Source organism: Haliotis rufescens, unplaced genomic scaffold (genome assembly GCF_023055435.1).
Source record: "Haliotis rufescens isolate VD_foot unplaced genomic scaffold, xgHalRufe1.0.p SCAF_1, whole genome shotgun sequence".
NCBI lineage: Eukaryota > Metazoa > Mollusca > Gastropoda > Lepetellida > Haliotidae > Haliotis > Haliotis rufescens.
Window position 1 is genome coordinate 45,880,502 of NW_025963779.1, and position 27,374 is coordinate 45,907,875.

General features: G+C 39.5%; 1 protein-coding gene across 5 annotated transcripts in view; it reads right to left on the reverse strand.

The window, feature by feature from the left end:
- The window catches only part of LOC124136479 (small conductance calcium-activated potassium channel protein-like), a 444,627-nt gene that overhangs the window by 299,946 nt on the left and 117,307 nt on the right, over window positions 1–27,374 (reverse strand). For all 5 annotated transcript variants that reach the window (XM_046502402.2, XM_046502399.2, XM_046502403.2 and 2 more), the window contains exon 2: window positions 18,712–18,807. In XM_046502402.2, the coding sequence (XP_046358358.1) occupies window positions 18,712–18,807 (96 nt within the window). The remainder of the gene's footprint in view (window positions 1–18,711; window positions 18,808–27,374) is intronic.

A 27,374-nucleotide genomic window follows, 5' to 3' on the forward strand; every position in this document is an offset into this window, starting at 1 on the left:
TTCTCGAAATATAACTTGAAGTAGTTTCTTGCTTTGTAACTATTCAAAATGGGAGTGATCGTCAGTGATCATTCAAACGAAATAGATTTTGAGTGCCTTTCATGGAGACCACATCACACTAAACAAGTATTTGTCACAGAGTGACGAAATATCCCCCGCCTGTACACCACAGTACCAAATATGAAGACAATCCAGCGATTAGTTCTTGAGATATTGTGGCAACACCGTTTTCCAACTCCAAAAACAGATTTGCCTGCTGTGACCTTGAAAATGGGGTCAAGGTCACCAAATCTGACAGGTGGATGCGGTGTCTGTATATACACTATAGTTCTAAATATGAAGACAATCCAGCGATTAGTTCTTGAGATATCGCGGCAACACCGTTTTCTAACTCCAAAAGCAGATTTACCTGCTGTGACCTTGAAAATGGGGTCAAGGTCACCAAAACCGACTGGTGTCTGCGGAGTCTGTATATACACCATAGTTCCAAATATGAAGACAATCCAGTGTTTAGTTCTTGAGATATCGCGGCAACACCGTTTTCCAACTCCAAAAGCAGATTTGCCTGCTGTGACCTTGAAAATGGGATCAAGGTCACCAAAACCGACTGGTGTCTGCGGAGTCTGTATATACACCATAGTTCCAAATATGAAGACAATCCAGTGTTTAGTTCTTGAGATATCGCGGCAACACCGTTTTCCAACTCCAAAAGCAGATTTGCCTGCTGTGACCTTGAAAATGGGATCAAGGTCACCAAAACCGACTGGTGTCTGCGGAGTCTGTATATACACCATAGTTCAAAATATGAAGACAATCCAGTGTTTAGTTCTTGAGATATCGCGGCAACAAACAGGTGGGACGTACGGACGGACGTACGGACGGACGTACGGACGGTCGTGAATACTATATCCCCTGCTTCGCGCTTTCGCGCGGCGGGGGATAATAATCCTTGAAGACATTTCATAATACAGCCTAACACGAATAGATCTAATAAATAGAGGTTATCACGTGAGTGTGTATGGGGATGGTAAATATCCTGCATTAGGAATAAACATTGTATTTAGTGAGCCTTTGATATTTACCATCCCCCAAAACACAAGCATGATAACCTCTTTATCATATAATGTCATTCTTTAATTCTGTGCTTGAAAATCGCTTTCCCTCCCTCACAAGTATTACCTAAACATTGCAAGTTTTCATGGAATGTGCTCATTATTATTTATTATGTCACAGGGTAAGTGATGTGTCAGTAGGACAGTGACAGTAGCCAATATAGTTCCAACATCTTCCCGAGGCAAGAGAGTTAACTGACTATAAAAGTCCAGTTTCCACCCTTGCCGAACGTGGCTGGAATTCCTGGGCTCGATTGCAGCGCCACCAGTGGCTATTAGGCGTTATGTCCCTTCTATGCCTCTCGCATAAGGACCAATCAGATTCCACCTCTCGTATCATATGCATTTGCTTCAAACAAAATGGTGGCACCCAGTCAAGACGATCTGATCGACCAACAGATCTATTTTGTGATAAAACGGTTCTTACTTCGCATGGTACATCAAATCATGTGAGCACCTTGATTAAAAACATGAAACGATTTGGAAAATATCTGTTGACAACGAGTTGGCGATGCACATGCTTTGCAAATCCTGCAATCGACCAAACTCTGCATGACAGTTTACGAACCGGACTATGCATCGACTCATTTGCCCAGCCAAAATGTAACTCCATAATCCCAGCCTAGTTCGGCAAGGGTTGAAACGACTTGTAAAGTCAGTTAACGCTCTTGCTTTGGGAAGATGAGTTCCAATTGAAATCTGTTTCTTATACAGTGGCGAGGCAACATATACACAAAACAACAATTGTTTTTACTTGCCTTTTGCGGCAATCCATCGGTCTGTCCGCTAGAGTAACTGCCCTTTGTCAAAGGGAAGCTACTCTAACCCTAGTCTATGTGACATCACAGCCACGTTCAGACGTTGATGACAGTTGGCCTGTCCTGTCATAACGTTAAGAAGTGCAGTCAGATGTACACTCAGTGACAAAACGAAACAAGGTAACAATTCAAACATATTTCGGCCAAATCCAACTTTTTTAATTTGTGGAAAAGGTTTCAAACCACAGAGGTCTACAAGCACAGATATGGCTACTGATCCCGCTTGGCTAGGCTTAGTGCCCATCCCAAAATTGTTCAGAAATTTATATTTCTAACGTTGCCAAAAGTTACGTCACAGTCAGACACTGATTTTCAGTATATTAGACTGTTCTTTTGATAATGAAAGCAATTATTCCTGTAGTTTATCCAGATTGCTGATGGTTAATTCTGACTCGATCGCCAAATGACAAGGGTGACGCCATGTTTGTTTATTAACACTGAAAGTAGTCCCTACTTGACCTTTGATATTTGCATCTCTATCCGCGTATGACCCCAACGGAAATGTGGACCTACCTGCAGCCATCTAAAAAAATATAAAGTGTGCCCACATTTGCGGAAAAGTCATATTCACAGGTTTGGCATTGGCAAGAACTGATTTTAATTTGCAGCATGTCATTGGTGGAATCATGAAAATAAATTAAAGATCAAAGATTTGATTATGAATACTGTTTACCCTAAGGGATTAGATGGTGAATTAATATTTTGACCAACGACAACATGCAGCATGACTTACACCATTTTTGGCACATACAAAAACAGAAATTGTAATTAGAGTGACCTCCTCTTCCCAATATGAACCACTCATAATGTGGTTTCACCCTAAGGCTGTACCCATGTAGGAAGACCAAATGTTCGGTCTTAAACGTCTCTGAATGGTCATAAGTCAGTACATGCTCACAGGAAATCTGTGTTTGCCTGGAAGGAAAGATAAAGCCTGTATCCATTGCTCTTCCTGGTTTCTTCTTACTGCATGTAGAAGTTAGAGAACCAGCAAACAATTTGCCTGACAAAGATGACGTCACTCTTGATGTTTAGGGTTTGGAAGTTGCTACACCAAAAAAAGAGAACTAGTTGATTTAACCCAATAACATCTTCCACGGACAGGTCCTGCAACTAGTAACAAGTAAACATTTGTGTAGGGTGATGGAGTAGATGACAATGTTGTGATGGAGTAGATGACAATGTTGTGATGGAGTAGATGACAATGTTGTGATGGAGTAGATGACAATGTTGTGATGGAGAAGGTGACAATGTTGTGATCGAGTAGATGACAATGTTGTGATGGAGAAGGTGACAATGTTGTGATGGAGTAGATGACAATGTTGTAGTGGAGAAGGTTACAATGTTGTGATGGAGTAGATGACAATGTTGTGATGGAGAAGGTGACAATGTTGTGATGGAGTAGATGACAATGTTGTGGTGGAGTAGATGACAATGTTGTGATGGAGAAGGTGACAATGTTGTGATGGAGAAGGTGACAATGTTGTGATGGAGTAGATGACAATGTTGTGATGGAGAAGGTGACAATGTTGTGATGGAGTAGATGACAATGTTGTGGTGGAGTAGATGACAATGTTGTGATGGAGAAGGTGACAATGTTGTGATGGAGAAGGTGACAATGTTGTGATGGAGTAGATGACAATGTTGTGATGGAGAAGGTGACAATGTTGTGATGGAGTAGATGACAATGTTGTGATGGAGAAGGTGACAATGTTGTGATGGAGTAGATGACAATGTTGTGATGGAGAAGGTGACAATGTTGTGATGGAGTAGATGACAATGTTGTGATGGAGTAGATGACAATGTTGTGATGGAGAAGGTGACAATGTTGTGATCGAGTAGATGACAATGTTGTGATGGAGAAGGTGACAATGTTGTGATGGAGTAGATGACAATGTTGTGATGGAGAAGGTTAGAATGTTGTGATGGAGTAGATGACAATGTTGTGATGGAGAAGGTGACAATGTTGTGATGGAGTAGATGACAATGTTGTGGTGGAGTAGATGACAATGTTGTGATGGAGAAGGTGACAATGTTGTGATGGAGAAGGTGACAATGTTGTGATGGAGTAGATGACAATGTTGTGATGGAGAAGGTGACAATGTTGTGATGGAGTAGATGACAATGTTGTGATGGAGAAGGTGACAATGTTGTGATGGAGTAGATGACAATGTTGTGATGGAGTAGATGACAATGTTGTGATGGAGTAGATGACAATGTTGTGATGGAGAAGGTGACAATGTTGTGATGGAGAAGGTGACAATGTTGTGATGGAGAAGGTGACAATGTTGTGATGGAGTAGATGACAATGTTGTGATGGAGAAGGTGACAATGTTGTGATGGAGTAGATGACAATGTTGTGATGGAGAAGGTGACAATGTTGTGATCGAGTAGATGACAATGTTGTGATGGAGTAGATGACAATGTTGTGATGGAGTAGATAACAATGTTGTGATGGAGAAGGTGACAATGTTGTGATGGAGTAGATGACAATGTTGTGATGGAGTAGATGACAATGTTGTGATGGAGTAGATGACAATGTTGTGATGGAGAAGGTGACAATGTTCTGATGGAGTAGATGACAATGTTGTGATGGAGAAGGTGACAATGTTGTGATGGAGTAGATGACAATGTTGTGGTGGAGAAGGTGACAATGTTGTGATGGAGTAGATGACAATGTTGTGATGGAGTAGATGACAATGTTGTGATGGAGTAGATGACAATGTTGTGGTGGAGAAGGTGACAATGTTGTGATGGAGAAGGTGACAATGTTGTGATGGAGTAGATGACAATGTTGTGATGGAGTAGATGACAATGTTGTGATGGAGTAGATGACAATGTTGTGGTGGAGAAGGTGACAATGTTGTGATGGAGTAGATGACAATGTTGTGATGGAGTAGATGACAATGTTGTGATGGAGTAGATGACAATGTTGTGATGGAGAAGGTGACAATGTTGTGATGGATATCATGAGGATTGTTGGTCTGGGAGGCGGCAATTCAGCATGTTAGTTCCAAGAAAGTCATTTTCAAACCACTAAGGGACATCTGCCTTACTCTTCTCTGGAGATGGGGACGTAGAGACAGGTGTATGGTCTGATCACAGAGTGCGTGTGTGAGGAAACCCATGAGGAAACTTGACACAACATCAGCTGATTCAATAACCACCTATCTGGAGGAACTATACAGCAATTGAAGGCTGTGTGAAACTGATCATTATTGAACTGCTGGGACTGTGAATGGGTAGCTCTGACTTTCCCTCCTTGACTATTGGCTCTTTGGATGCGAATGGACGAGCATGCGAGCATGACAAACATGGCGGATGGTAGGTGATTTGGCAACAAGCTTAGGCTATAGGTGCTAGGGGATAGGTGGGAACGATCTTGTTTCTCCAGGTGTTGTCGATATTGTTGCTTGAGTCTAGACCCTGGCTAGGCACAGGTATTGTTGATGAAGCAGGAGGCATCAGTAGGGGTTCAAAGGGGAAAAGATGAAGCAATGGCAGGACTTGGTAAAGACAGAGACAAGGCATGAGGTGCAGGGTAGGAAAATGGGTAAATAAATGTAGCCAAAACTTCCATTGGATAGAGGAGTACCAACCACTGACTAATACCTCCTCCTCCCCAACCTGATGCCTCAGTATCAGTAAGTAACAACTAACATGTAATTGGAATGTAAGGCACAGTAAGAAACACCAAGCAAAGATATATCACAACAAGATGCAAGTGCCACACAATGAGCATGCACACCAGGGAGGTGCAATAGCCATAGCAAGCAGAATAGCCATAGGACTTTCATCAATGGTTACTTGCAGAGAAACCATCCTTGGAAGAACAGCAATCTGGACACCAAGCATAGATCAAACTGCCACCACTGGAGTGGAAGCAAATGACACATAATTAGCAGACGAAAACACCCTAGGCTTAGAAGAAGCTGCCAATCGACTTTTGGCATGCAGGATACAGGGTACTATTGAGAGGGTATTCAAGATACAGCAGTTCGGTACGCAGGCCACAAAAATAAATCATAAGTAGTAACCACAGACACTCCATGGGCAGATCCAAGAGCTACAGCAGAAGCAGGCATAAGTGCTACAGCACCCTAGGAGCATGTGGAAAGCACCACAGCAGATGACTAGCAGATGCAAGAGCTACAGCAGAGGCAGGCATAAGTGCTACAGCACCCTAGGAGCATATGAAAGCGCCACAGCAATGATAGCAGCAGCAGGCAGGCATAAGTTCCATGGCAGACAGACCAACAGACACAAGCGCCACAGAAGCAGCAGGCACCAGCACCACACTGCCATAACTGCCATGCTGACAATATTGAAAATCAGATTCAAACCTCTTGAACAAATTCAGAGTCATCATTGGTAGGACCAAGCATGTGAAGTTGCAGCTTCATTGGTGCAGGGGTTTCTGAGATGAAACGCATTTTGAGAGAATTTAGAAGCATGGTCAAAGAGGAAAGGTCAAATAATGGTCAAAATATATATTACCATATACTCCCCAAGAAATAAGATATGTGTAAGTGGTTTCACAGTTTCATTCTATGATATCAAAGTGAATTTATAAAAGGCTAACAAAGAAAGCTTGGCACCTGCTCCTTATGTCACTATGTCAAGCATGCCATGTTCATATGAAAAAGATCTGTTCTTCATCCATAAGAAATGGCTCCCAAAATCATGATGCTTCCTCCACCGAGTCCATCAATTTCCTGTATGCAACATCCGGCTTAACAGAAATTATGTTACCGTATATCGCTGTGTATAAGGCGACCCCACGTATAAGACGACCCCCCTGCACACGCCTTAAAAATCAACCCAAAATCCTATACTCCGTGTATAAGGCGACCTGGATTGAAACACATCACAAGTCTGACTGATATAGAAGATTTAACGTGTGCTTTCCGACTGTAGCGTATTTCGCACACGGACATCACAAGTGCGCACACAAACCTTATATATGCAATAAAAATATGTTTATCTTGCGTTGTTGTTGTTTTCTACAATGATAGGTTGCGTGTGTAACTCCAGCACACGTCGCCATTTTGTGTTTACACGGTACGACACCAAATTGGTGCCCGTAAAATAAAATTCATTTATGAAGTAATAACATATAAGAGACAATGGTGAGTAATTTAATCGCCAATTAACTATGTTGTAACAAACTAGGCTTATGTTTGCTTCACATTCAGCGTGTTTATTCCACAATCACTTGTACACACCATCTCCAACAGTTGTTAATACAACTGTAAAAACAGCGGGAATTGATTTCAGCTTCACCGGTAACACGTGTTAGGTCACATGTGTAATATGCAAATGATCACCGGTACTTCCGGCTCTCTACTCACGGATGTTGATTGTTTTACCGTGTCAGGTGGTTTGACAATCTGCATCGAGGCGAGGGTCATTTCAACTTTATTTGCAGAAATTATTAAACTTTATTCAAGGAAAAGAGATACAAATCATGTTTATGTATGGAAATAGTTATTGGAACAGTTATTTAGGATGAAATGCGAAGTTTTATTGTCAAATGCTAGGCTGGGTATCGGACGCCGGTTGACATCGCCAGTGGAAAAAAATGTGAGATCTTCGACTCCGTGTATAAGACGACCCCCCTTCTTAGCCCCCTCATTTTAGGTACGAAAAACTCGCCTTATACACAGCGATATACGGTACCAGACACAGATCCGCCCTTCTTTCATTCTTAACCAGACACCATGCAAACATTACGAAAGCCATGTATGATGTAACTGATAGCACTACAGACACTGAAGTCCATTGCGTTGAGGGACAATAACACCAACATACAGCCTTCTTGCTCCAATTCCGACAGCTCAAAAATTGTGTGTTGCAATGTCTTAAATAGAATGTAGAATATGGATGTGGCAAAAGTCGACTTTTGTGGTGATGCTGGGTCTCCCTGATCTTGAAAAATCTTTAGTAGTGTCACGTTGCCAATATCAAACTCAAAGTGAGGAGATTGTGCTCTGGGCAACATTGAAATGATGCTGGTGCTTCATCAGCTTCAAGTCTAACAATACTGTTATTAGTCACATTATTAATTAGTCTTGGCATGACAATTTCAAAATTCACTTGTTAACTGAATTATTTGTGAGGACAATGTATGTCATAATCTACCTTAGATGACTGTTACAAAATTATATGAAATACACATGAAACTTTCCTAAGAATTGAATCTTACAAATTTCAAAATTTCATTGATATTAACTCTATCAGGGCAATAAAACCACTCCATCTATAACAGAGTCTTTATTTCCATGAAGCCCTGTAACATGGAATACATTGAAAATATGGTTACTACCTATACGTATCTTCTTTCGGAAAGAATATCTGCTGAATCCCACAACCAACTACGCATTTACCAAATTTCATTACATTTTGAAAGAAAATAGATGAGTATTAGCCATAAGAAGCTTCAGCTGTCCGTAAAGTCTAAGTGCAAAGCTCAAACCAAAGCCAAAATGAAAATTATTACCAAAAACAGAACATAAAAGAGAAGACTCACTGTTTTATATTTTTTCAAAATGTCATTTCATTGAAAGAAAATGACTGAATAATGGACATAAATAGCTTTTTCAATATGGCCGTAATGGCAGCAAATTGAAAATTGGACTCAAACTTCTTGATCAAGTTCATTGGTGACATGAAGCATGGGAAGTTTTAACTTCCAATCAAAATCCAAATTAAAATCTGAATAAACCTAGTCCTAGACAGGGCAGCTAAAATTATTCACAAGTAGTGGATCACTTGACCAATACATATTGATAAGCATTTCTCTTTGACAAAACCCACATCAAACCACATATAGCAAAAGACATGCAATAAACTGGTGCCTTTCGCTATTCAAGAATTTTTCATTTTTTTATTTTTTGGCATTTCCAAGTTAACAACTAGTACATAGGCTTAAATGGGGCTAGGTTTCATTCTCGAAACAAAACTCAGAAACCATTCTATATTTATAAGGATAGTTTGCTCTACCTATATGTTACACAAGTTCAGGGCAAAACTATACCTTATTACACAACTCATGGGTGTAGAACAAACTTTATTACTTGTCAAAGATGACGACTAACCAGAGTTTTACTGGAGATGAGTTTAAAATCAAATCTATTGGCATGTGATTCCGGATCAAGAGGCGTGGGAAAACAACGCTCTGGTCATATCATGGGAGAATCTTGACGCTTACGCCTTTCCGCCAACAGTATTTCTATTCTGAGTGATTCAGAAGGTGGTTGCCATGCCGGATTTTTATTGCACCTTACTGGCCAGCTCGCAGCTGGTTCATCGAGTTGGTTGACCTTGCAAAGGGAAGTCATCATCCAGCTTACTACATCCATCGCGACCCGTGAAGATTCCGGGGTAGAATAGATCTTCAGCAACCCATGCTTGCCAAAAGGCGACTATGCTTGTCGTAAAAGGCGACTAACAGGATCGGGTGGTCAGGCTCGCTGACTTGGTTGATATATGTCATCGATCCCAATTGCGTGGATCGATGCTCATGATATCAATCACTGGATTGTCTGGTCTAGACTCGATTATTTACAGACCGCTGTCATATAGCTGGAATATTGCTGAGTGCCGCGTTAAACAACAAACAAACCAACCAACCAACATCCATCGCTGGACACCCTACATCTATGTGTTGGGCTCATCTCCAGAAGTCTTTATTCACAAAAGGGTACTCAAGGCAAGTAGCTAAGACTATTACTGAGGCTCATCATACTTCAACCAAAGCTGTGTAGGACCATAAATGGAAAGCCTTCGAGGGTAACTGCAGATCTATCACCTCTTCTACTGGGACATCCCCACAGCAAGTTGCAGATTATCTTCAGCATCTTCACTCCACCAGGAAGCATAAGGGCTCAACATTATCCACATATCTAGCAGCTCTTAGTTTGGTCATTGCTACCACAAAGAGTGTGAAGTTCACTTCAGTCCCAGAACTTCAAGCTCTTCTCCGCTCCTATAAATTCGCTGACCAATCATCCAGATTTTGTCCACCCAAATGGGATTTAAACATTGTCCTTTGACACTTCAGCAGCATACGAACCATTGAAAGAGGAAGACATCCAGCAGATCCCTCTCAAAACAGTCTTCCTTCTCCGTACAGTGGTCTCCTTTTGGTTATGATCTACAATCCTCCATGCCTACACTTTTGCGGGATTGCCTCCACCTCAGACATCAAATCCTCACGGGACAAGAGCTGCCACCTCCACAAAGGCTCTGAAGAGTAATTGCTCCTCAGCGCTATCATAAAAGGATGTTTCTGGAAGTCTGATATAGTCTTCCCACTACTTACGAGAATTCTCTACAACTGATGTCCAAGGACTCCACCCCTTTGTTCCGCTAGTCCTGGCTCAGCAATTAATGACAGCCCGTCAACGCAGATAAAATGCAAGTACCACTCACTACAGTCATGTATATTGTATCGTGTACAGCAAATAAATAATTGAGAGCTATTCCTTTTGTTTATTATTGTTCTTTCGGGTTTCCCTGATCAAGGCTTCAATGGAGGGGCAAAAAATCATCTGTAGAGACAATAGTCTTTCACTACGAAGTGGCCGTAAGGCGGGGATGTTTCGGCGTTGTCACAAACCCTTACCTGCTCTCCTCTGCCTTGAGCATGTTATGTCTCAGTATTGGTTTAAGGATCCTCTTATGGATGTTGTTGATTGTTTCCTCATCTTGTCCTAGTAAATTCTATCCTGTGGTGGGATTGATAGCTTAGACAAATTGTAAAAATGAGATGCCAAGCAAATCCGCCTTGACTGGAGACCCCTTCCGGATTGGTTACAAGTCGTGGTTGAATAGGTTGCCTACTTCACAACCATGAAATCATCCTACACACACAGTGCATGTTATACCCTATGACATGACGTGTCCTAGTAGGGTAAAGGGTTATTCTCACACAAGTGCAGTAATCCATCCATAAAATCACGAGTCATTGTCTTTGGACGCAAACATGTGACAATCATAGGGTTGAAACATGTTTAGCTTCCTTGTGTATATCTCATGGTTATATGACGAATACAGCCTGTGGTAATCTGCGACCCACCGTCCAACCATGGGATAAATGCATAGAGTGAGTTAGGATAAGTTTAAAAATTAAAAGTTTTAGATGTATATTAATAATAATTATCCTATCTCACATGATCTATGCCCACCCATCCCACCCTGCATCACAGTTGCTCTAGCCTGTCAGCTTCAAGAAAGAGAATGATGAGGAAGAGGGTGTCAGGTGACCAGGTCAAGTACAATAGGCTGCACGAAATTCAGGTGGATGACCTGATTGTTAGACCTGGTCGTCATGGTGATGCAAGGGGTGTTTGGGCGAGAGGAGCTTAGAAGCTGGAAACATTTTTGGGCACGTTTACACACAAGGATTGGAAGAAGGATGAAATTCATAGAAGGGACCTCTGGCTGCGATTCATGCTACCAGGTGAGCAGGTAAATCCCCGTTAGACCTTTCCCAACAAAGCTAACAACGACAACAACCAGGACAGCTTTGTATGTTGGGATTTCAACCGGTCTAGGTGCATGCGGCCAGCTTTTGTATTCCCTCACAAGTGTTCTAGGTGCCATGCTACAGGACATGGTGCCCGTACATGCAGTTCCTTTCATCCAAGACAGTCAGCAGGCAGCCACGCAGGCGGCAACAGAGGAAACAATGCAACGCCAGGTAAGAACGCTAGTAGACCTTCCAATTAAGTTTAGAAATATCTTACCTTTGCTCAAGCATTATTCTTTTTCTCACCCAAAATTTGCCTTGTTCTTAATTCTTGGTTTTTCTGAAGGTTTCAGTTTACAGTATGGGGGCTTGACAGGGCCAAGATTTGCAAAAAACCTTTGGTCTGCACTGCAGCTCCTGCATGTGGTAAGAACCAAATTAGATAAAGAAATAATGCTTGGTAGAATTTCTGGCCCCTTTAATAAACCTCCATTTCCAGACCTTATAGACTCGCCGATAGGTCTGGTAGAGAAGAAGGTGCCTGTACACACTGGCAGCACAACCCCGCAGTCAACGCTGCCGGAGGACCACTACAGGCTGATACATCACCTGTCACACCCAGAGGGTTTTTCAATCAATGATTTCATTATTACATATTCAAAATTTGAGGAAGCTATTCAGATGGTTCAAAAACTTGGAAAAGGAGCCCTGCTCGCAAAATTGGACATAAAGTCGGCTTTTAGACTCATCCTGGTACGACCCGAGGATTTTCATTTACTGGGAATGTGTTTTGGAGGTAAATATTACTTTGATAAATGTTTACCTTTTGGATGTGCAATCTCATCTTCGTTATTTGAAAAATTCAGTACTTTTCTCCAATGGTGTATACCTAAGAAAACACTTTCATCTCATACAATGCATTACTTGGATGATTTTTTGTTGGGCGGCGAACCTGCTGTTGCCAAATGTAGTTACATGTTGGATTCAGCTATCGCGTTGTTTCAGGAATTAGGTGTACCTATTGCAGCAGACAAAACTGTTGGCCCAACAATGCTATCATCAGGTAAGGGCAAGGTACGAGTTTGCGAGATTCAATCGCTCACAGGTAAGTTGCAGTTTCTAACCCGTGCGATTCCAGCGGGAGCGGGCCTTCTGCAGGCGGCTCTCTGACATGATCCGGGGGCACTCCAGGCCACATCACAGGCTAACAAGGGTATGAAGGAAGATCTACTGGTATGGCTAAAATTCCTTCGTTTTCATAATGGTGTGTCAGTATTTCAGCATGATGAATGGTTGACCTCAGAACAACTGTATATGGATGCAGCTACTACACTTGGCTTTGGAGATGGGCAAATTGTGCATGGCCGCTGCAATGGGTAATCGCTGGTCTTACCAAAGACATGACATACCTAGAGCTATTTCCAGCCATGGTAGCACTTCGCTTGTGGGGAACCAAGTTCTGCAACAAGATTATGCTTTTTTGTGATAATCAGGCAGTAGTCTACATCGTAAACAAACAGTCTGCAAAGAATCCAAAGTTTATGTCACTGGTCTGTCTCATAGTAAGTACTTGTCTAAATCACAACATTCTTCTTCGCTCAAAGTATGTTAGGACTCATGCCAATGTCATCGCTGATGCTCTTTTGAGATTTTAGATGGACCGGTTCAGAGATGCAGCCCCGCCAGCAGAGACGCTGGGAACACCCGTCCTGCCGGATGTTTGGAATATTAAGTGCAGGAAACCAGCAAACCATAATCAAACATTAAGCAGGACTGCCGTCGTCTTATCACTGCGCAATTGTTAGGCAAAATACTTCAGGTAATTCACGTGGTATGTAACTCAACATATGAGGTTACGCAGCCTTTACTTTACCATAGTTTGGTTTCTTCCGTGTAAGTGAATTGGTGGCGCATTCCATTGCAGATACCTCAGGTAGAGCGCTGCTAATCAACGACATAACGCTTTCAGATCAAACAAGCTGACTTCACGTACGCCTCAGGTACTCCAAAATAGACCAAGCAGGGAGAGGCACATCAATTTTCATAAAAGCGGCGCCTACTTCCCCTCTGTGTCCTGTTGCAGCTATGGCCAGTTACCTATCCTCACGGACTTCACGCTCTCCATACTTATTTGTTCATTTTGATGGAAATCAACTACAGCAGCCATGAACGGTGTGTACGCAGACACCATAAAACAATACGGCCTCTGGTCTTCAAACTGTTTCACTATTTATGTTAGATACTAGGTAGGCCACCATTTCCTATTTCTGGCTTGTTTACAGGTGCCATCTGGGTCATCGGCGACAAAGCTATCTGTCCAGGACAAGGCGCCACCTGTCAGCCCTGCTGTCTGCCGTTGGTCCGTCATGTTGGAAAGTCCAGGGGGGTGGACTTGGGAGAAATTCAGGCCAGCGCTGCAAGATCTCCTTGTCGCCTGAAGCCCTCCGAAGTACCTTCTTATTCACCTCGGCTCAAACGACTTGGGTAATATAAAAGGCCACATGCTCCATGGGAACCTTATCCTTAACTTATAATCTTAATTTAATTCCAGGCATATCCAAGTAGTCTATGTACATCATGTTTTCCCTTTTGTCCACATGGACACATAGGCACACACTCATCCATTCATACGGTTCTATTTGTTGTTTGATTGGATTAAAGTAAGGATATGTATCATTCCACTGGGAATGGGGTGGAGGGAGTCGCATTGATTATGAGTTTTGGCTAGGAGTCAGCAGTTTCTTAATTTGGAGAATTAAGTAACAAGTTTAATGCCATCACTTTCCCCATGCAGTACGACTTTAAACAGTATCAGTATCAAGTCTTTAGTTACTTTATTATTAATAGTGTTATAAGCACCTCTGGATTAATTACATCACTTCAGGTTGTGGAAAAGACACATATCCCATGACTTAGCTACCCTTTTTTTTTTCTCAAATATTTATTTCAGTCAGGGGCGACATGATTTTCTCATGTTGTTTGGATATTGGATAATATTATATATGAAACATGACTTTGATATAGCACTGAGCAAAGTGCTCCTTCTACATGATATCCATTACACTCACTACTTTGAGAGTATCTGTTGTTTACATGGGTCCACTGCATATTTTGAAATATATACCATTGCAAGCCTGACAGAAACTGCACAATAAGGAGGTACTTAACATGATCAGGTCACAACACATTTGCCTTTCTAGTGACCACAATAACAAAGTTATACAGAGAGTCCTTCTGAAATAATCACATCAATTCCAATTTGGGATACAACATGCCCAATGCAGGAGAACTTGAAAAAATTAAATCCTATGCATGTAGTTAATGATTTCAAACTGTAGTGCTACAAATTTAAAGTCACTGTAGCATATAAGAAATACAGTCCGATTCACACTGTTAACAAATCATTCAATGTGTAATGACATTTGACCTGGCCTTGACACATGGCACTTACAGAAAAAAGCGCTTATGAATATTCATCCGTTAAAATATGTTTTGTATAATGAAATAAAATCAAGTATTCCATGTTTTGATAAGCTATCGAGTGACCATGACCTCCATCAGAGGTCAATGAGAATCTTCTCAAAATAAGAAATTAGCCAAGAGAGCATACACAATAAATTCAAATTCAAATTGCGTAAGAAGGATTTGGGGGTGCCTGCTCCACACTGTAAGTGACCTTGACCTTCATCCTTCGATAATGACATTTCTAGTTGGAGACCAACTCATAATACTTTATGAAAGAAACTATATATTAGTCATTTAATGAGAGTAATCTTCAAAGTGACAGTGAAATCTGACATAACAAAGACAAACGGCAGGTGTTGACGTAGTGATATTTATAGTTCAGCTTCACTGATGGAAAAATGCATTGATTTTTCATGAATTTAACCAAATATTCCAAATATTTAACTTAACATAGAGTGATCTTCACAGTATACAGGAGACAGCCAAAGGTCAAGCCATCAAGATCCTACCTAGGGACTATGTCCAATTATGGGCATATTGTACACATTTCTAGGCCTAATTTATACTGAGTGGCCTCGACCCTCCATGTCAAAAACTTTCCCCATCAGGTATGGAATCTCAAATATCTGTCAAAATCATGCGATCGAGAAAAACAATTGTGGTCAAATAAGAGCAAACACATTAGCAGACTTCCTTAAGTTTAACGGGTCATCTGCTATAGGAACTACCGCACTCTGAGTGGGCGGAGCTTATACAAGTGAAGTGTCAGGTCAATATGATGTCATGATAACACACAAATTTCATTGGTTTATGCGTAAACGGGTGACGTCATGTAAACACCCACCCATTTGGGCCATTTGACAACAAGAATGTATGTTTTAATGGCAATAAATATCCATCAAACGATTCCAAAACTGTTTAACAAATGTGTGGTTTCAAAACCTACCTGCCATGGAGTCTTCACATCTTCATAAAATGATACTGTGTAATGTCCACGATTTATCCAACACAGTCCAACACAAAAAAATTAGGCCTGCACTATTCTTGGGATGAGAACCAAATACGTTTGTCATGATGAATTATAAGAGCAGTGTAATTGAACAAAACACCATAATATGTATCACAGCACCAATCATAATCCTGTTGTGTACTGTATAGCTGCAGTTTATGAATAGTATTTCTCACTATATATACGGCAATCATTGATTTCAACAGTGTATTTTTCCTTGTGTTCGTCTTTGCCTTCATCTGGAATCTGGATGACAACAATCGTGAAAAAAAAAAACTGGTAATGGTAAAAATATTCAAGCAATGAGAGCAGTATTTTATCGTTTCCGTCACATGTTTTCATCACGCAGTAGCAATGTGTTTGGTAAAGTCACACTTGTCCGAAAGCTCCTCATGCAGAAGCCACTCGATCCATGAAACTTGGTGGGTCTAATCTACATAAAAATTAATGATGTAGATCGAGTCACTTTGCTTCGGAAACAAATTTTTAATAAACAACTGAAGAAAGATAAAGTTGACCTGGTTCTTTTATGATGGTGCAATGGTAGATCAAGTAGTATTTCTTTTATTCGATTGGTGCACAATTTTCAAAGGTGGCAGGAAATATTGAGACATGAAAAATTTATTATGTCATTTCTCGTCGGAATGGAGATAAAACATGGACAGCCTCACATACTTTCGAAACGATGGTGAGATAAATATTTGTTCACATTAATTATGTCATGTGCGTGAAAATGGATTTCAACATTATTTTCATCAAGCTTATTCAGGTCGCTGGCTACACAGATCATCCTCCCTTGAAAACAACTTTGGCATGAACACATGTTTGGTCTCGAAGCTCAAAGCAACAATGTTTCTATCAGATGCATTTTTTCTCCATCCATGAGGAGAATCTGTCATAATGTCAACGCCTCGACAATCTTCCCGGTCAGTTGATTTTAACAATCATCCCAAGATTCAAATTCCTTCCAAATACCCACCCACGTGATCAGGGTTACGACCTTGAGATGAATTAATAAATTACTTTTCATCTTTAGAAAAGAAATGTTTTCATGAATACTATTATTAAAATTATTTCTTTTATTACTTTCTAAAACTTTTTATTTACCCCCTTTCTGACCACGCGATCTCCTAGCAACCACGCCCCCCATGAGCGCATCCGAGTTTGATTGCTGCTTACAACTGTCAAGAACTTTGCACGTTTGCTTGCCTTCAATATGAGCAACAAAACATTTTCGAGTGAAGCTTAAATTGACGGAGAGTTGTTCAAGATGATCAGGGGAGCCTTTGGTCATTTTAATTTTGACATTGATGACTTTATCGTGGAGAAAGTTCCAATTCAAGATGACATCATTCTGACTGACAACTCTTCCTGCCCTTTCAAGTGCAAGAGAAATTTGGACAAATTCAGTGCCGATTCTTGGGATTAGTGAATCAGTGTCACAGCGAGATTTCATTGTGGAACCATATAAAAGGCGAATATGTCTGTTCACACTTCTTTTGTCAAACATGCGTGACACAGCATAGGGAATGATGTGGCCACCATGTTGCAGAAATTTGTTGATTCCAAAACCATGCTACCAATACTTCTGGACAGAACTAAATAGACAAAGTTTTTGAAGGGTTCGTAGATAATCGGACTTGAAGAAACAGATATTAAACGTAGCAGCAGATGAAGGATTGGTGTGGACAAAACGGGAAAGTGATCCCAGATTGTATTTTAAAAAGTATGCGTGAAGTGTTTGCAAATCCGTCAAACAAAAAATACATGGGACAAGTGTGGATCTGATGATCAAACTCAGTTTTGTGTGTGAACTTCTGTGAAAGAAAAGGAAATCCATAATTAAAGTTTTCTTGGAATAAGTTTATTGGAGTTTTTGTTTATCGTAAGTACAATATTATCTGGGTAGGTCGAATGTAGGTCAAAACATCTAGCATATTGCGTCACTTATTTATCAGTTGCTTATGTGCATTCTCATGTTGATACACGTAACATAGTCAAGCTAAGAAATATTGGCGCAACTTCTGGTGCTTCAAATTAGGCCTCTTCCTAAACATTAGATGAAAAATTGTTGTAATAATTTAAGTTTTATAAATATAATCTGGTGATTGTGTGGTATAGATCTAACTGTTGAATGCAAATAACCAAAACTAAACATATATTTGTAATATTAGATTGAACTGAAAGAATCTTGTCGCTAATACTTATGTAACTAACGTTAAGTTCGTATTTATGTATCTTTACTGTTACATCAACCGAACCTGTTGTTGTGCTGTTGTTCTGCCGTAAATATATACACCACAATACACTTTGAACACAAAATCATTAAATGTGTCACATGTAAACATGACCATGTGCTCTGCTATCTATAGCGCCACCCTAAATAAGCTCCGCCCACTGTGCTTGATGCAGATGCCAAACACAATTGATCTGATTTTTTGATGATAAAACTACAGAAAATGCTTGACTTATATCTAGATATGGAGCCATTTGTGGTATCCAAGGTTTGTCATTCAAGTTGATACGAAGTTTGACGGCCAATGGTGATCTTGTTTACGTATGGTTTTTCAAAAAGCTTCTCCCGACACTTGGTTGTGTTTACTTTGTCAGTCACTGTTCAAAACTGAAACAATGCCACCTTGCGGGGCTAATTATAGTCAGGGTGGGACTTTAAGTAACTGACAAGTGCATTTACATTCAAAGTAATGTTACTCCAAGGAATGGTCTCCCTGAGGAGCATCCTTCCTTCATCAACAAGACTGCTTATCAGGCAAAACTGTTGTCATATCTCAACATGAAGTGCAGAACTGATGTAATAGGAAAGGAAACACCTACCTGGATTTCAAGTGCATGATAGGCTAGAATCAGACCCAATAATATCACAGTTGATATGGAAATTAGGGATTTCATGGCAACGGAGTAGAACGTTCCCTGCAATAAACAAATTTGTGAGATGAACATGGACATGTAGCATCAGTCTTCAAGATCATAAATATATATAACAAAAGACTATGCTTACATATTGAAATAGGGTGACAGTAGGTGCTGAAAACTAAATGTGTTTGGATTACATACAAAATATAGAAGCACAAAGCTCTGTAGCTCACCTGAAATATTCTTGTATATTTGCAACACTAGATGTAAATGGTCATTTAAAGGTGTAAAACCAGAATAAAAGAATATTCAAAAATATAAAAGTCAAAGAAGTTTCTACATGTGAGACATCCTTAAAGTGTCAATAGTCAGTGTGGGGCGGTCGGGTAGCCTAGTGGTTAAAGCGTTCGCTCGTCACGCCGAAGACCCGGGTTCGATTCCCGACATGGGCACAATGTGTGAAGCCCATTTCTGGTGTCCCCCGCCGTGATATTGCTGGAATATTGCTAAAAGCGGCGTAAAACCATACTCACTCACTCACTCAATAGTCAGTGTCACATCATCAACATTTATTTTAAGCAAAGCATATATAAAACAAGCATGAAATACTCACATCCCCCGCCAATATGATATGTCTGGTTGTGTGCAATGCATTAGCTCCTGTGAACTATGTTCACTGGGCCTTTTTGTAAATGGCCTAATTGCAGCACTAAAAAAAGTTATTACTGGTGTTGTTTTGCCATCTGCAGTTTATGATAGAATACGTAACTGTATTTGTAATGAGTAAGGATGAGACATATGGACGAACAACTTCTTTATTACAATTAGGAGCGATGGTTTCGTGTAGGTTCTAACAGCCTTATCTAGCAAGTGAAGTACAGAGTATGGTTGACAAGAATATATAGTGTTTATACAGTTGAGTAGGTTTAAGATCAGTTACAATGTTGTATTTGTAATGAGTTGCGTTTCTGCATGAAGTTAGTCAGTGCAACAACTGTGTCCATGACACTTTTGTAGGAATATACACTCAAGCAATGCAGAACTTACCAACAAGAAAGGAAATGTATTCAATACTGTGAGATGACATTATGTGTTTGGGTGAAGAAATATGGTATGGTTTTCAAGATCTGCCCCAGAAACGAGGACTACCGCCATTTTCAGTCTAAGTCAAATCCCAAACTATTAAAAGGCACTAGTTCACCACTAGACCTATTTATGTGCCAAATATGGCGAAGAAATATAGTACGGTTTTCAAGATCTGCTCCGGCAACGAGGACTACCGCCATTTTCAGTCTAAATCAAAGTCGTTGCCAAGGAAACCAGGGGTCCGGAAACTGTCATATGCGCCGGACATGTCCGATTGGGAATCTCAAATGTCCGGTTTAAAATATTGCTTACCGGACATTTTAAAAAGTATTGTCCGGACATTCTTAAATTTTGACCGGACATGATCAACAGTTAGGACTGAGCAGTTTCTGTCTGCAGTTGCAACACAATTAAGATTATCTACACTGACAAGCTTTGTTTGTTTTGATTGCTGTAAATGCATCGTACCTACATGATAGTCCAATCGGTCAATCACTGTAATAGGCAATAAACTGAGTTGACACTGATTAATTGAGGATTAATTACTGAGAACATCTTGTTAATTTGCGTGAAAGGTGTTTACAACTGTACATAAATACCTTGCATCATCGATGTACATCATTATCCTCACAATGTTACGATACGTAACCTCAGACAAGAAGCGAAAGCGTGACGACAGCCAGTCGACCGATGCAGATCAGTCGAGCGGATCTGCCCAACCCTCAAAGTCTAGACGATCATTTTGTAAGTCGTGGCTAACGACTTTCACTTGGTTGACAAACAATGAAGATTTGCAGATTTTATTGTTTTCAGTAGCTAGTCGTATATTGAATCTTGATTGACCGCCATTTTGCTTTCTTGAACAATCGATATCAAATTTTTTTATGGTCAATAATTAAGTACAGATGAAAAAAGTATTCAAATAACTATTGCTATCAACGATATTTTAGTATTTGTGATTAAATTATCTGTCTTGTTTTAAAAAAATCTTTAGTTTAAAAACAACCTTTTCCCGTGAGGTCACGTGATAACCAAATATGGGATAATAGTCTCGATCCAAATGTTACAACGCGTACACTTGAGCAGACACATGAATATAACTCATGAATATTAATAAGACCGTTCACTTCGTTAACAGATCGTTATTATAACAGAAACAAACATATGTTTTCCATGTATATCTAAAATGATATTATTTGTTATTAATTGTCCGGTGAATTAAACAATTTAAATTGAAACAATTCAAAATTCATCATATTATGAATACGTAAACTTGTAATGTGTGTGAAAAGTCGTACTAAAATACGCTATTTGAAGGGGGCGTGGCCTAAATGCAAAATGTCCGATTGGGATTTTAAATTTTCCGGACCCCTGATGGAAACTCAAAAAAATTATTTTTTTTAATCCCAAACTATCAATAGGGCACCAGTTCACCACTACACCTATCTATGTGCCAAGTTTGGAGAAGAAATATGGTACGGTTTTCAAGATCTGCTCTGGAAACAAAATGTGATGGATGGATGGATGGATGGACGGACGGGACCCATTCCTATATCCCCCTTCCACTTCGTGGCGGGGGATAATAAACAAATTAAAGAAATAATGTACAATGTACATATCGTCATTTTCATTTTCAGTTTATATATTTATCCAAATAATAAACAGTAACATGGAAACTTCTAATACAAATCTATCTGGTGTCTAATGCTTTGTTCAAACACCAGTAACATCTCCAATATTCATTTCTGAAATGTCAGAAAAACTCCAAGCAAACCCCTATGTTGGATAGTGTTTACAAAACCCTGATTGTTTCTATCACATCACACATTTCACACTCAGTTACGACACATACATCCTTGAATTCCTCATACCATCAATAATTTGTAATTCACAAATACATATGGTCCAAATGAAATCAACCAAATATATCAAGAGTGAATATAAACCTTGTGCTGTGAAACCTACACATTTGAATATGTAAACAAAGTAAAGAAACCAAACCTGAATTCATCCATGTTGTTGCATTCATTGGGTGTGATCAGTGAGAATGTGCATGGGAAGAAAAATCATTGCAAGAATTGAGGAATTAACAAGAGTCATCTGAAGATGACAATCCCCCTGGTCTGGAAATTTGGCTACTTATACCCTGCTTAAGGTTCATTGCCATTGGATAACTTCAGAAAAATATAAAGCTATTCAGCATTTTTCAATATCCCAAATCATCAAGAGGCAGCAGTGCACCACCAGACTGATCTGTATAGCAAGTTCCATCAAGAAACATTCAATGGTTTGGGGGTTCTGATCCGGACATGAGCACTGAATTCATTTTCAGTTAGGTCCAACTTGTTGTCATGAAAACATTAAAAATGTAAAAAATATAAATCCCAAATTATCAAAAGGCTCTGGTTCACTACTAGACTGATCTGTATAGCAAGCTTCACCTACAAATATTCAATGGTTTTGGAGTTCTGCCCCGGAAACAAGTCCCCTCCTTGTCATGAAAACAAACACAAAAAAACATAAAAAATTTTTGTTTGGCAAATTATCAATAGGCACCCGTTCACAACTACACAGATCTGTATAGCATGTTTCAACAAGAATATTCAACAGTTTAGGAGATCTGCTCTGGGGATGGAAAACAGATGGACATGCTGATCTCAATGTCCCCCCGATTTCAAACTGAGGGATATAATAATATATGCATCACAATGACATCAAAATTAAACAGAAATTGTCGAAGATTCAATTCCACATGACACCATGACAAACGAAAAATCATGCACAGTCATGATGGCATTTCTCTGCATCTCTGACTAAGATTCTCAGCAGGCACAGACATACAGTAAACAATGTTTATATCGAACTGACGGAACCCGGCCATTTGCTTTATACATGTATATGCTGTACATATTGTTATAACAAAGTGGTCCCTTTGAGTTTGTTATAACCATAGTTTATTGTAGTTTCAATGTTGACATTTCATTGATCTGAAATTACTACATTGAAAAACATTGGATCAACACTGTTTCAACATTGGTCTGTCAATATTTGAAAATATGATAAAATCTGACATCTAACAATATTGAAAAGTTATAAAAAAAATTCAACATGTCATAAAAACTACCAACTCTGCATCACATCTACAAGAAGTCTACAGAATTCAGTGTCTAAAAATGTAAACGTGAAAATTGTTGAACTTGTGAATATCTAGTTAAAAATTCATGCATGAAGTTCAAAAACAGGAAACAACCATTTCATGTACGTTATAACCTGGACTGCTCCGTAAAACATATTATTTATGTTATAATATGTCAAGAGTGTCATGAAGAATACATTGGACTAACGGAGTGCTTAAGGGACAGAAAGCGCCTCCATAAACAGCAGATAAAGGACCCTAAAACAAGGTGTATCCCTTAAAGTGCTCACAAATGCACAGCAGGAAAGACATAAAAAGTTATGATATTCCCTTTCTTTAAAATGAATACTGCTGATGCCATGCAGCACAAAGCTAAAGAAAGCATTTTCATTTAAAAGTTGTGTCCATCATTAACTAGGTTACACAATGAATATGAATTATATTTGTTTTTATTGTGAATTTTACCATTTTCAGTTCAAGCTGCCAATGTGTCATCCTATTTTGGCATTATGACCTCCTCATGGAATGGCTGAGTAGTGAAGTCAAATAACAACAGTGCACACTGTGTGAGTGTGCTTGTCTCTTTTCTCACAAGGCCAATTAACAGACTGATAGTGACATATAACTCCCTCAAAATGTGGCATTTCCCCTTAACTAAACCATGTATGGAACAGGTCTCCAATGTTGAGAAATTGGCAGCCCCCAAAGGTGTACCTAAAGTAGAGTTTGGGAGTCAATTTGACCTGATTATACAGTGCAAGAGAGATCAGTGTGTATCAATGCAACCAATATCTACACCAATACCCAACTAAAATTCAACCTTGTTTCAACATTGATATCTGATGCTGACATTTCAACATCATTATAACTTTCAAATCCAATGTGATTTCAATGTTGAAGCACAACAGTGGTACAACATTGATTCAACATTGTTGTGTCTTCTAGGTCAAGGATAAAATGGAAAACTTGAAAAAAAATAGCAATGCATTGAATTTTCAGAATGATTCTGTTTACATGCAGAACTCATTTTGTATATGTGATAGCAGCCATAATATTTCCCAGTCCTGTGATGGGATTCCAACCACAGACCTTCTGATTAGGGTGTAAACAAGATTTAGTTCTATGCCTATAGAAGTTCCAGCAGAACTTTTACTACCCACAATGGTTTCTTCGAAGATGCAGACTGTGTCAAGTTTTGGTTCGTATCACACTGAAATCTGTTCCGGTGGGATGGGGGGCGTGGGGAGGTTCAGCCCATTCATTTTTCCAATTTGAATCCCCACCATTGGAGAATGCTTCCAACCAAATATGGTTGATATCTACTTCTAAGTTCCAGAGAAGAAGTTGCTTAAAGCAATATAGCCACATTACCCCTATTTGGCCCCACCCCTGAACCCCTTGGGGGGGGTCAGCCACACCATTTGTACAATTTTGAATTCCCACCACCTAGGGATGCTTCCAGTCAAATTTCATTAATTTCCAAAATTAGTGGTTCAGAAGAAGTGAGTGAGTGAGTATGGTTTTACGCCGCTTTTAGCAATATTCCAGCAATATCACGGCGGGGGACACCAGAAATGGGCTTCACACATTGTACCCATGTCGGGAATCGAACCCGGGTCTTCGGCGTGACGAGCGAACGCTTTAACCACTAGGCTACCCGACCGCCCCTGTTCAGAAGAAGAAGTCATTTGAAAATTTTGTTGACAGATGGACGATGGACGATGGACGGATGACGGACAGCATGGTATGGCATGAGCTCACCTTGGTCCTTCAGACCTGGTGAGCTTAAAATGGGACTTGGTTATTTTGCTTTGGATTTTGTTTTGTTTTGTTTTTTGGGGAGGGGGAGAAAGGATACATGAATTTTAAGCATGGAACAATTGCTCTGTGTGTGAAAATTCCTAATTGCCATTTCTGTTAACATTTTGAAAAAACAACTTTCATGAAAACATTGTTTAATATATATCTCTGTTACCATGTCTCCTTTTCTCATTTCCTGTTAAGTCTTCAGAATACTTCATCCTGACACCTGTAGTAATCACTGTCAACTGCCTTATTGTTTAATTTATTTGACATTAACATAGTCATTTCATGGAATTCTCGTGCAGCAGTACTTCCGATTTCATTTGCGTTTTGGGCTCTGCATTCTATCTGTCATTATTACATATTTCACATTTGCCTTTATTATTGATTAACTATCGGGATTTGTTTCATGCTTTCCCTTTTCATCATATTCTTTTAATTTTCTTTTAGATTATGCTTATTTGTATTGTGATTGTATGTCTTAGTTTCCCTGCTTGTCATGTTGCACATTAACAATATACAGGAACATCACTCATAAACACACCTAAACATGTTTTTCTTTTAGATTATGCTTATTTGTATTTCGATTGTATGTCTTAGTTTCTCTGTTTCTTATTTAACACATTAACAATATACAGGAACATCACTCATAAACACACCTAAACATGTTTTTCTTTTAGATTATGCTTATTTGTATTTCAACTGTATGTCTTAGTTTCTCTGTTTCTTATTTTACACATTAACAATATACAGGAACATCACTCATAAACACACCCAAACATATGTTCCTGTCTGCCGGAACTTTTCACTACAGGGTCAAAACATTTTCACTGCAATTTTATGTATTTGATCCTGAAATTGTTTCCAGGTTTGAACTAAATTTGGGCAGAACAAAAATCTGCTTACAGGGCGCCTTGTCCACATAACCAAAGAGGTTAACCTCGTAAGCTTAAGGTAAGGATGCCATCTGTGGGATGAGTCCACACCTTGCTACACTTGCATCAGTGAAAATCCTCATCTGAACATCCCACATACTTCTGTCAGTGAACAAGCAATTATTGCCAGTACTCATGTCATATGTTAAGATTGTTGTATGGTATCTTTTATGCCATTTTATGCCTTTCACACAAAGTTATTGCAGCAAATATTAAATCTGTCTTAACACTAAGATATCTTAAAAATAGGGGGCTGACTCTGTTGCATAATAATGCAGCAGTCATGAACCGTGCGGAGGTCATGAACCAGGAAGCAGTAGTAGGACCCAAAGCATCGAGACGTGTTGCCCTGGGTCGTGGACCTGGACGGTCTCGTGGGATATGTTGTTTGTTCTAGATCATGAACCCAGGATTATCCCTGGGATGTGTAAGTCCTGGGGTTGTGGACCCGGACCATCCAAGCTGTGGCATACTACCACTACTTTGGGGGATCTTTAGTCCATTCCACGTTATACTGATATGGAAAGGACTATAAATCCCCCCTTAGCAACCCACTCAGCCCTAATACAAGGGAAGGGAGGGTGGGAGTTAAATCCAGTTGTAAGATTAACAGAAGAAGGAAGTGCTCATGTGACTTGGCTTTAATATACATGCAGACAGTGCATGCGTACATTCGACAGATTAAAAATAGCATTGGCAAACCAATAGCATGCTCCAGAGATGAATACTTGAAAGTTATAAATAGCACAAAAACATCAGGAACCTGCGAGATTAAATAAATGGCAGTTAGTATTGACAAGTGAATAAAACAGCTGTAGTGCTGATGTAATACAAATCTCAGATATATTGATACTAACTGGAATGGGAGTGCTGATAAGAATGTAGCTGCTGCACAAACAAAAATATAAATTACCATTAAATTTAAAGACAGGGTGGGACCAGTCAGGGCAAGTTCAAGAAAAAACACAAATTTTATCAGTTTGTGTTTACTTTATCAGTTCTAACTACAAAACAAGATGTTTTCCACATGCACCTTCAAAACACGACCATCAGATCCTTGAAAACACTTAACAGACATAGATAGCATTTGCTGACAACCTATGCATAACAGCAAGTAGAAAACAAACAATAGCATGAAAATCATTCTAAACAAAAAGTTATGTGAAGTTATATATTAAATTTTCAGTATTTCAGTTGAAACACAAGGAGCGTATTTTAATGCTTTCACATTGGCCATGTCAAGGGCAGTTAAGCTATACAAAGAGAGTAGTTTCCCTTTGACTGTGTGCACTTACACTGGAAGAAAAAGTATAGTTTCCAAACATTTCCAAATTTGGAAACACTAGTTATCTATAGCAGTTTCCAAACGTATCCTGAACGAGAATAGTTTCCAAATGTTTCCAATTGTAAACTATAACAGTTTTCACAAGTTTTTAATTTGTACACTTTAATAGTTTCCAAGCTTTTCCCAATATTCAAATTATATTGGTTATTATAAATGGTTTAAAAGAGTTTACATCCAGTGAATTCATACACATTTAAGAGCATTTGGATATTACGCATAACTTATTATTTATCTATAAACATTATGAAAGAATAATCTTAATAAGAGTGAAACAATAATATTTAACCCTCATGGTGCCTTGACGTCAGTCAGCCTGCAT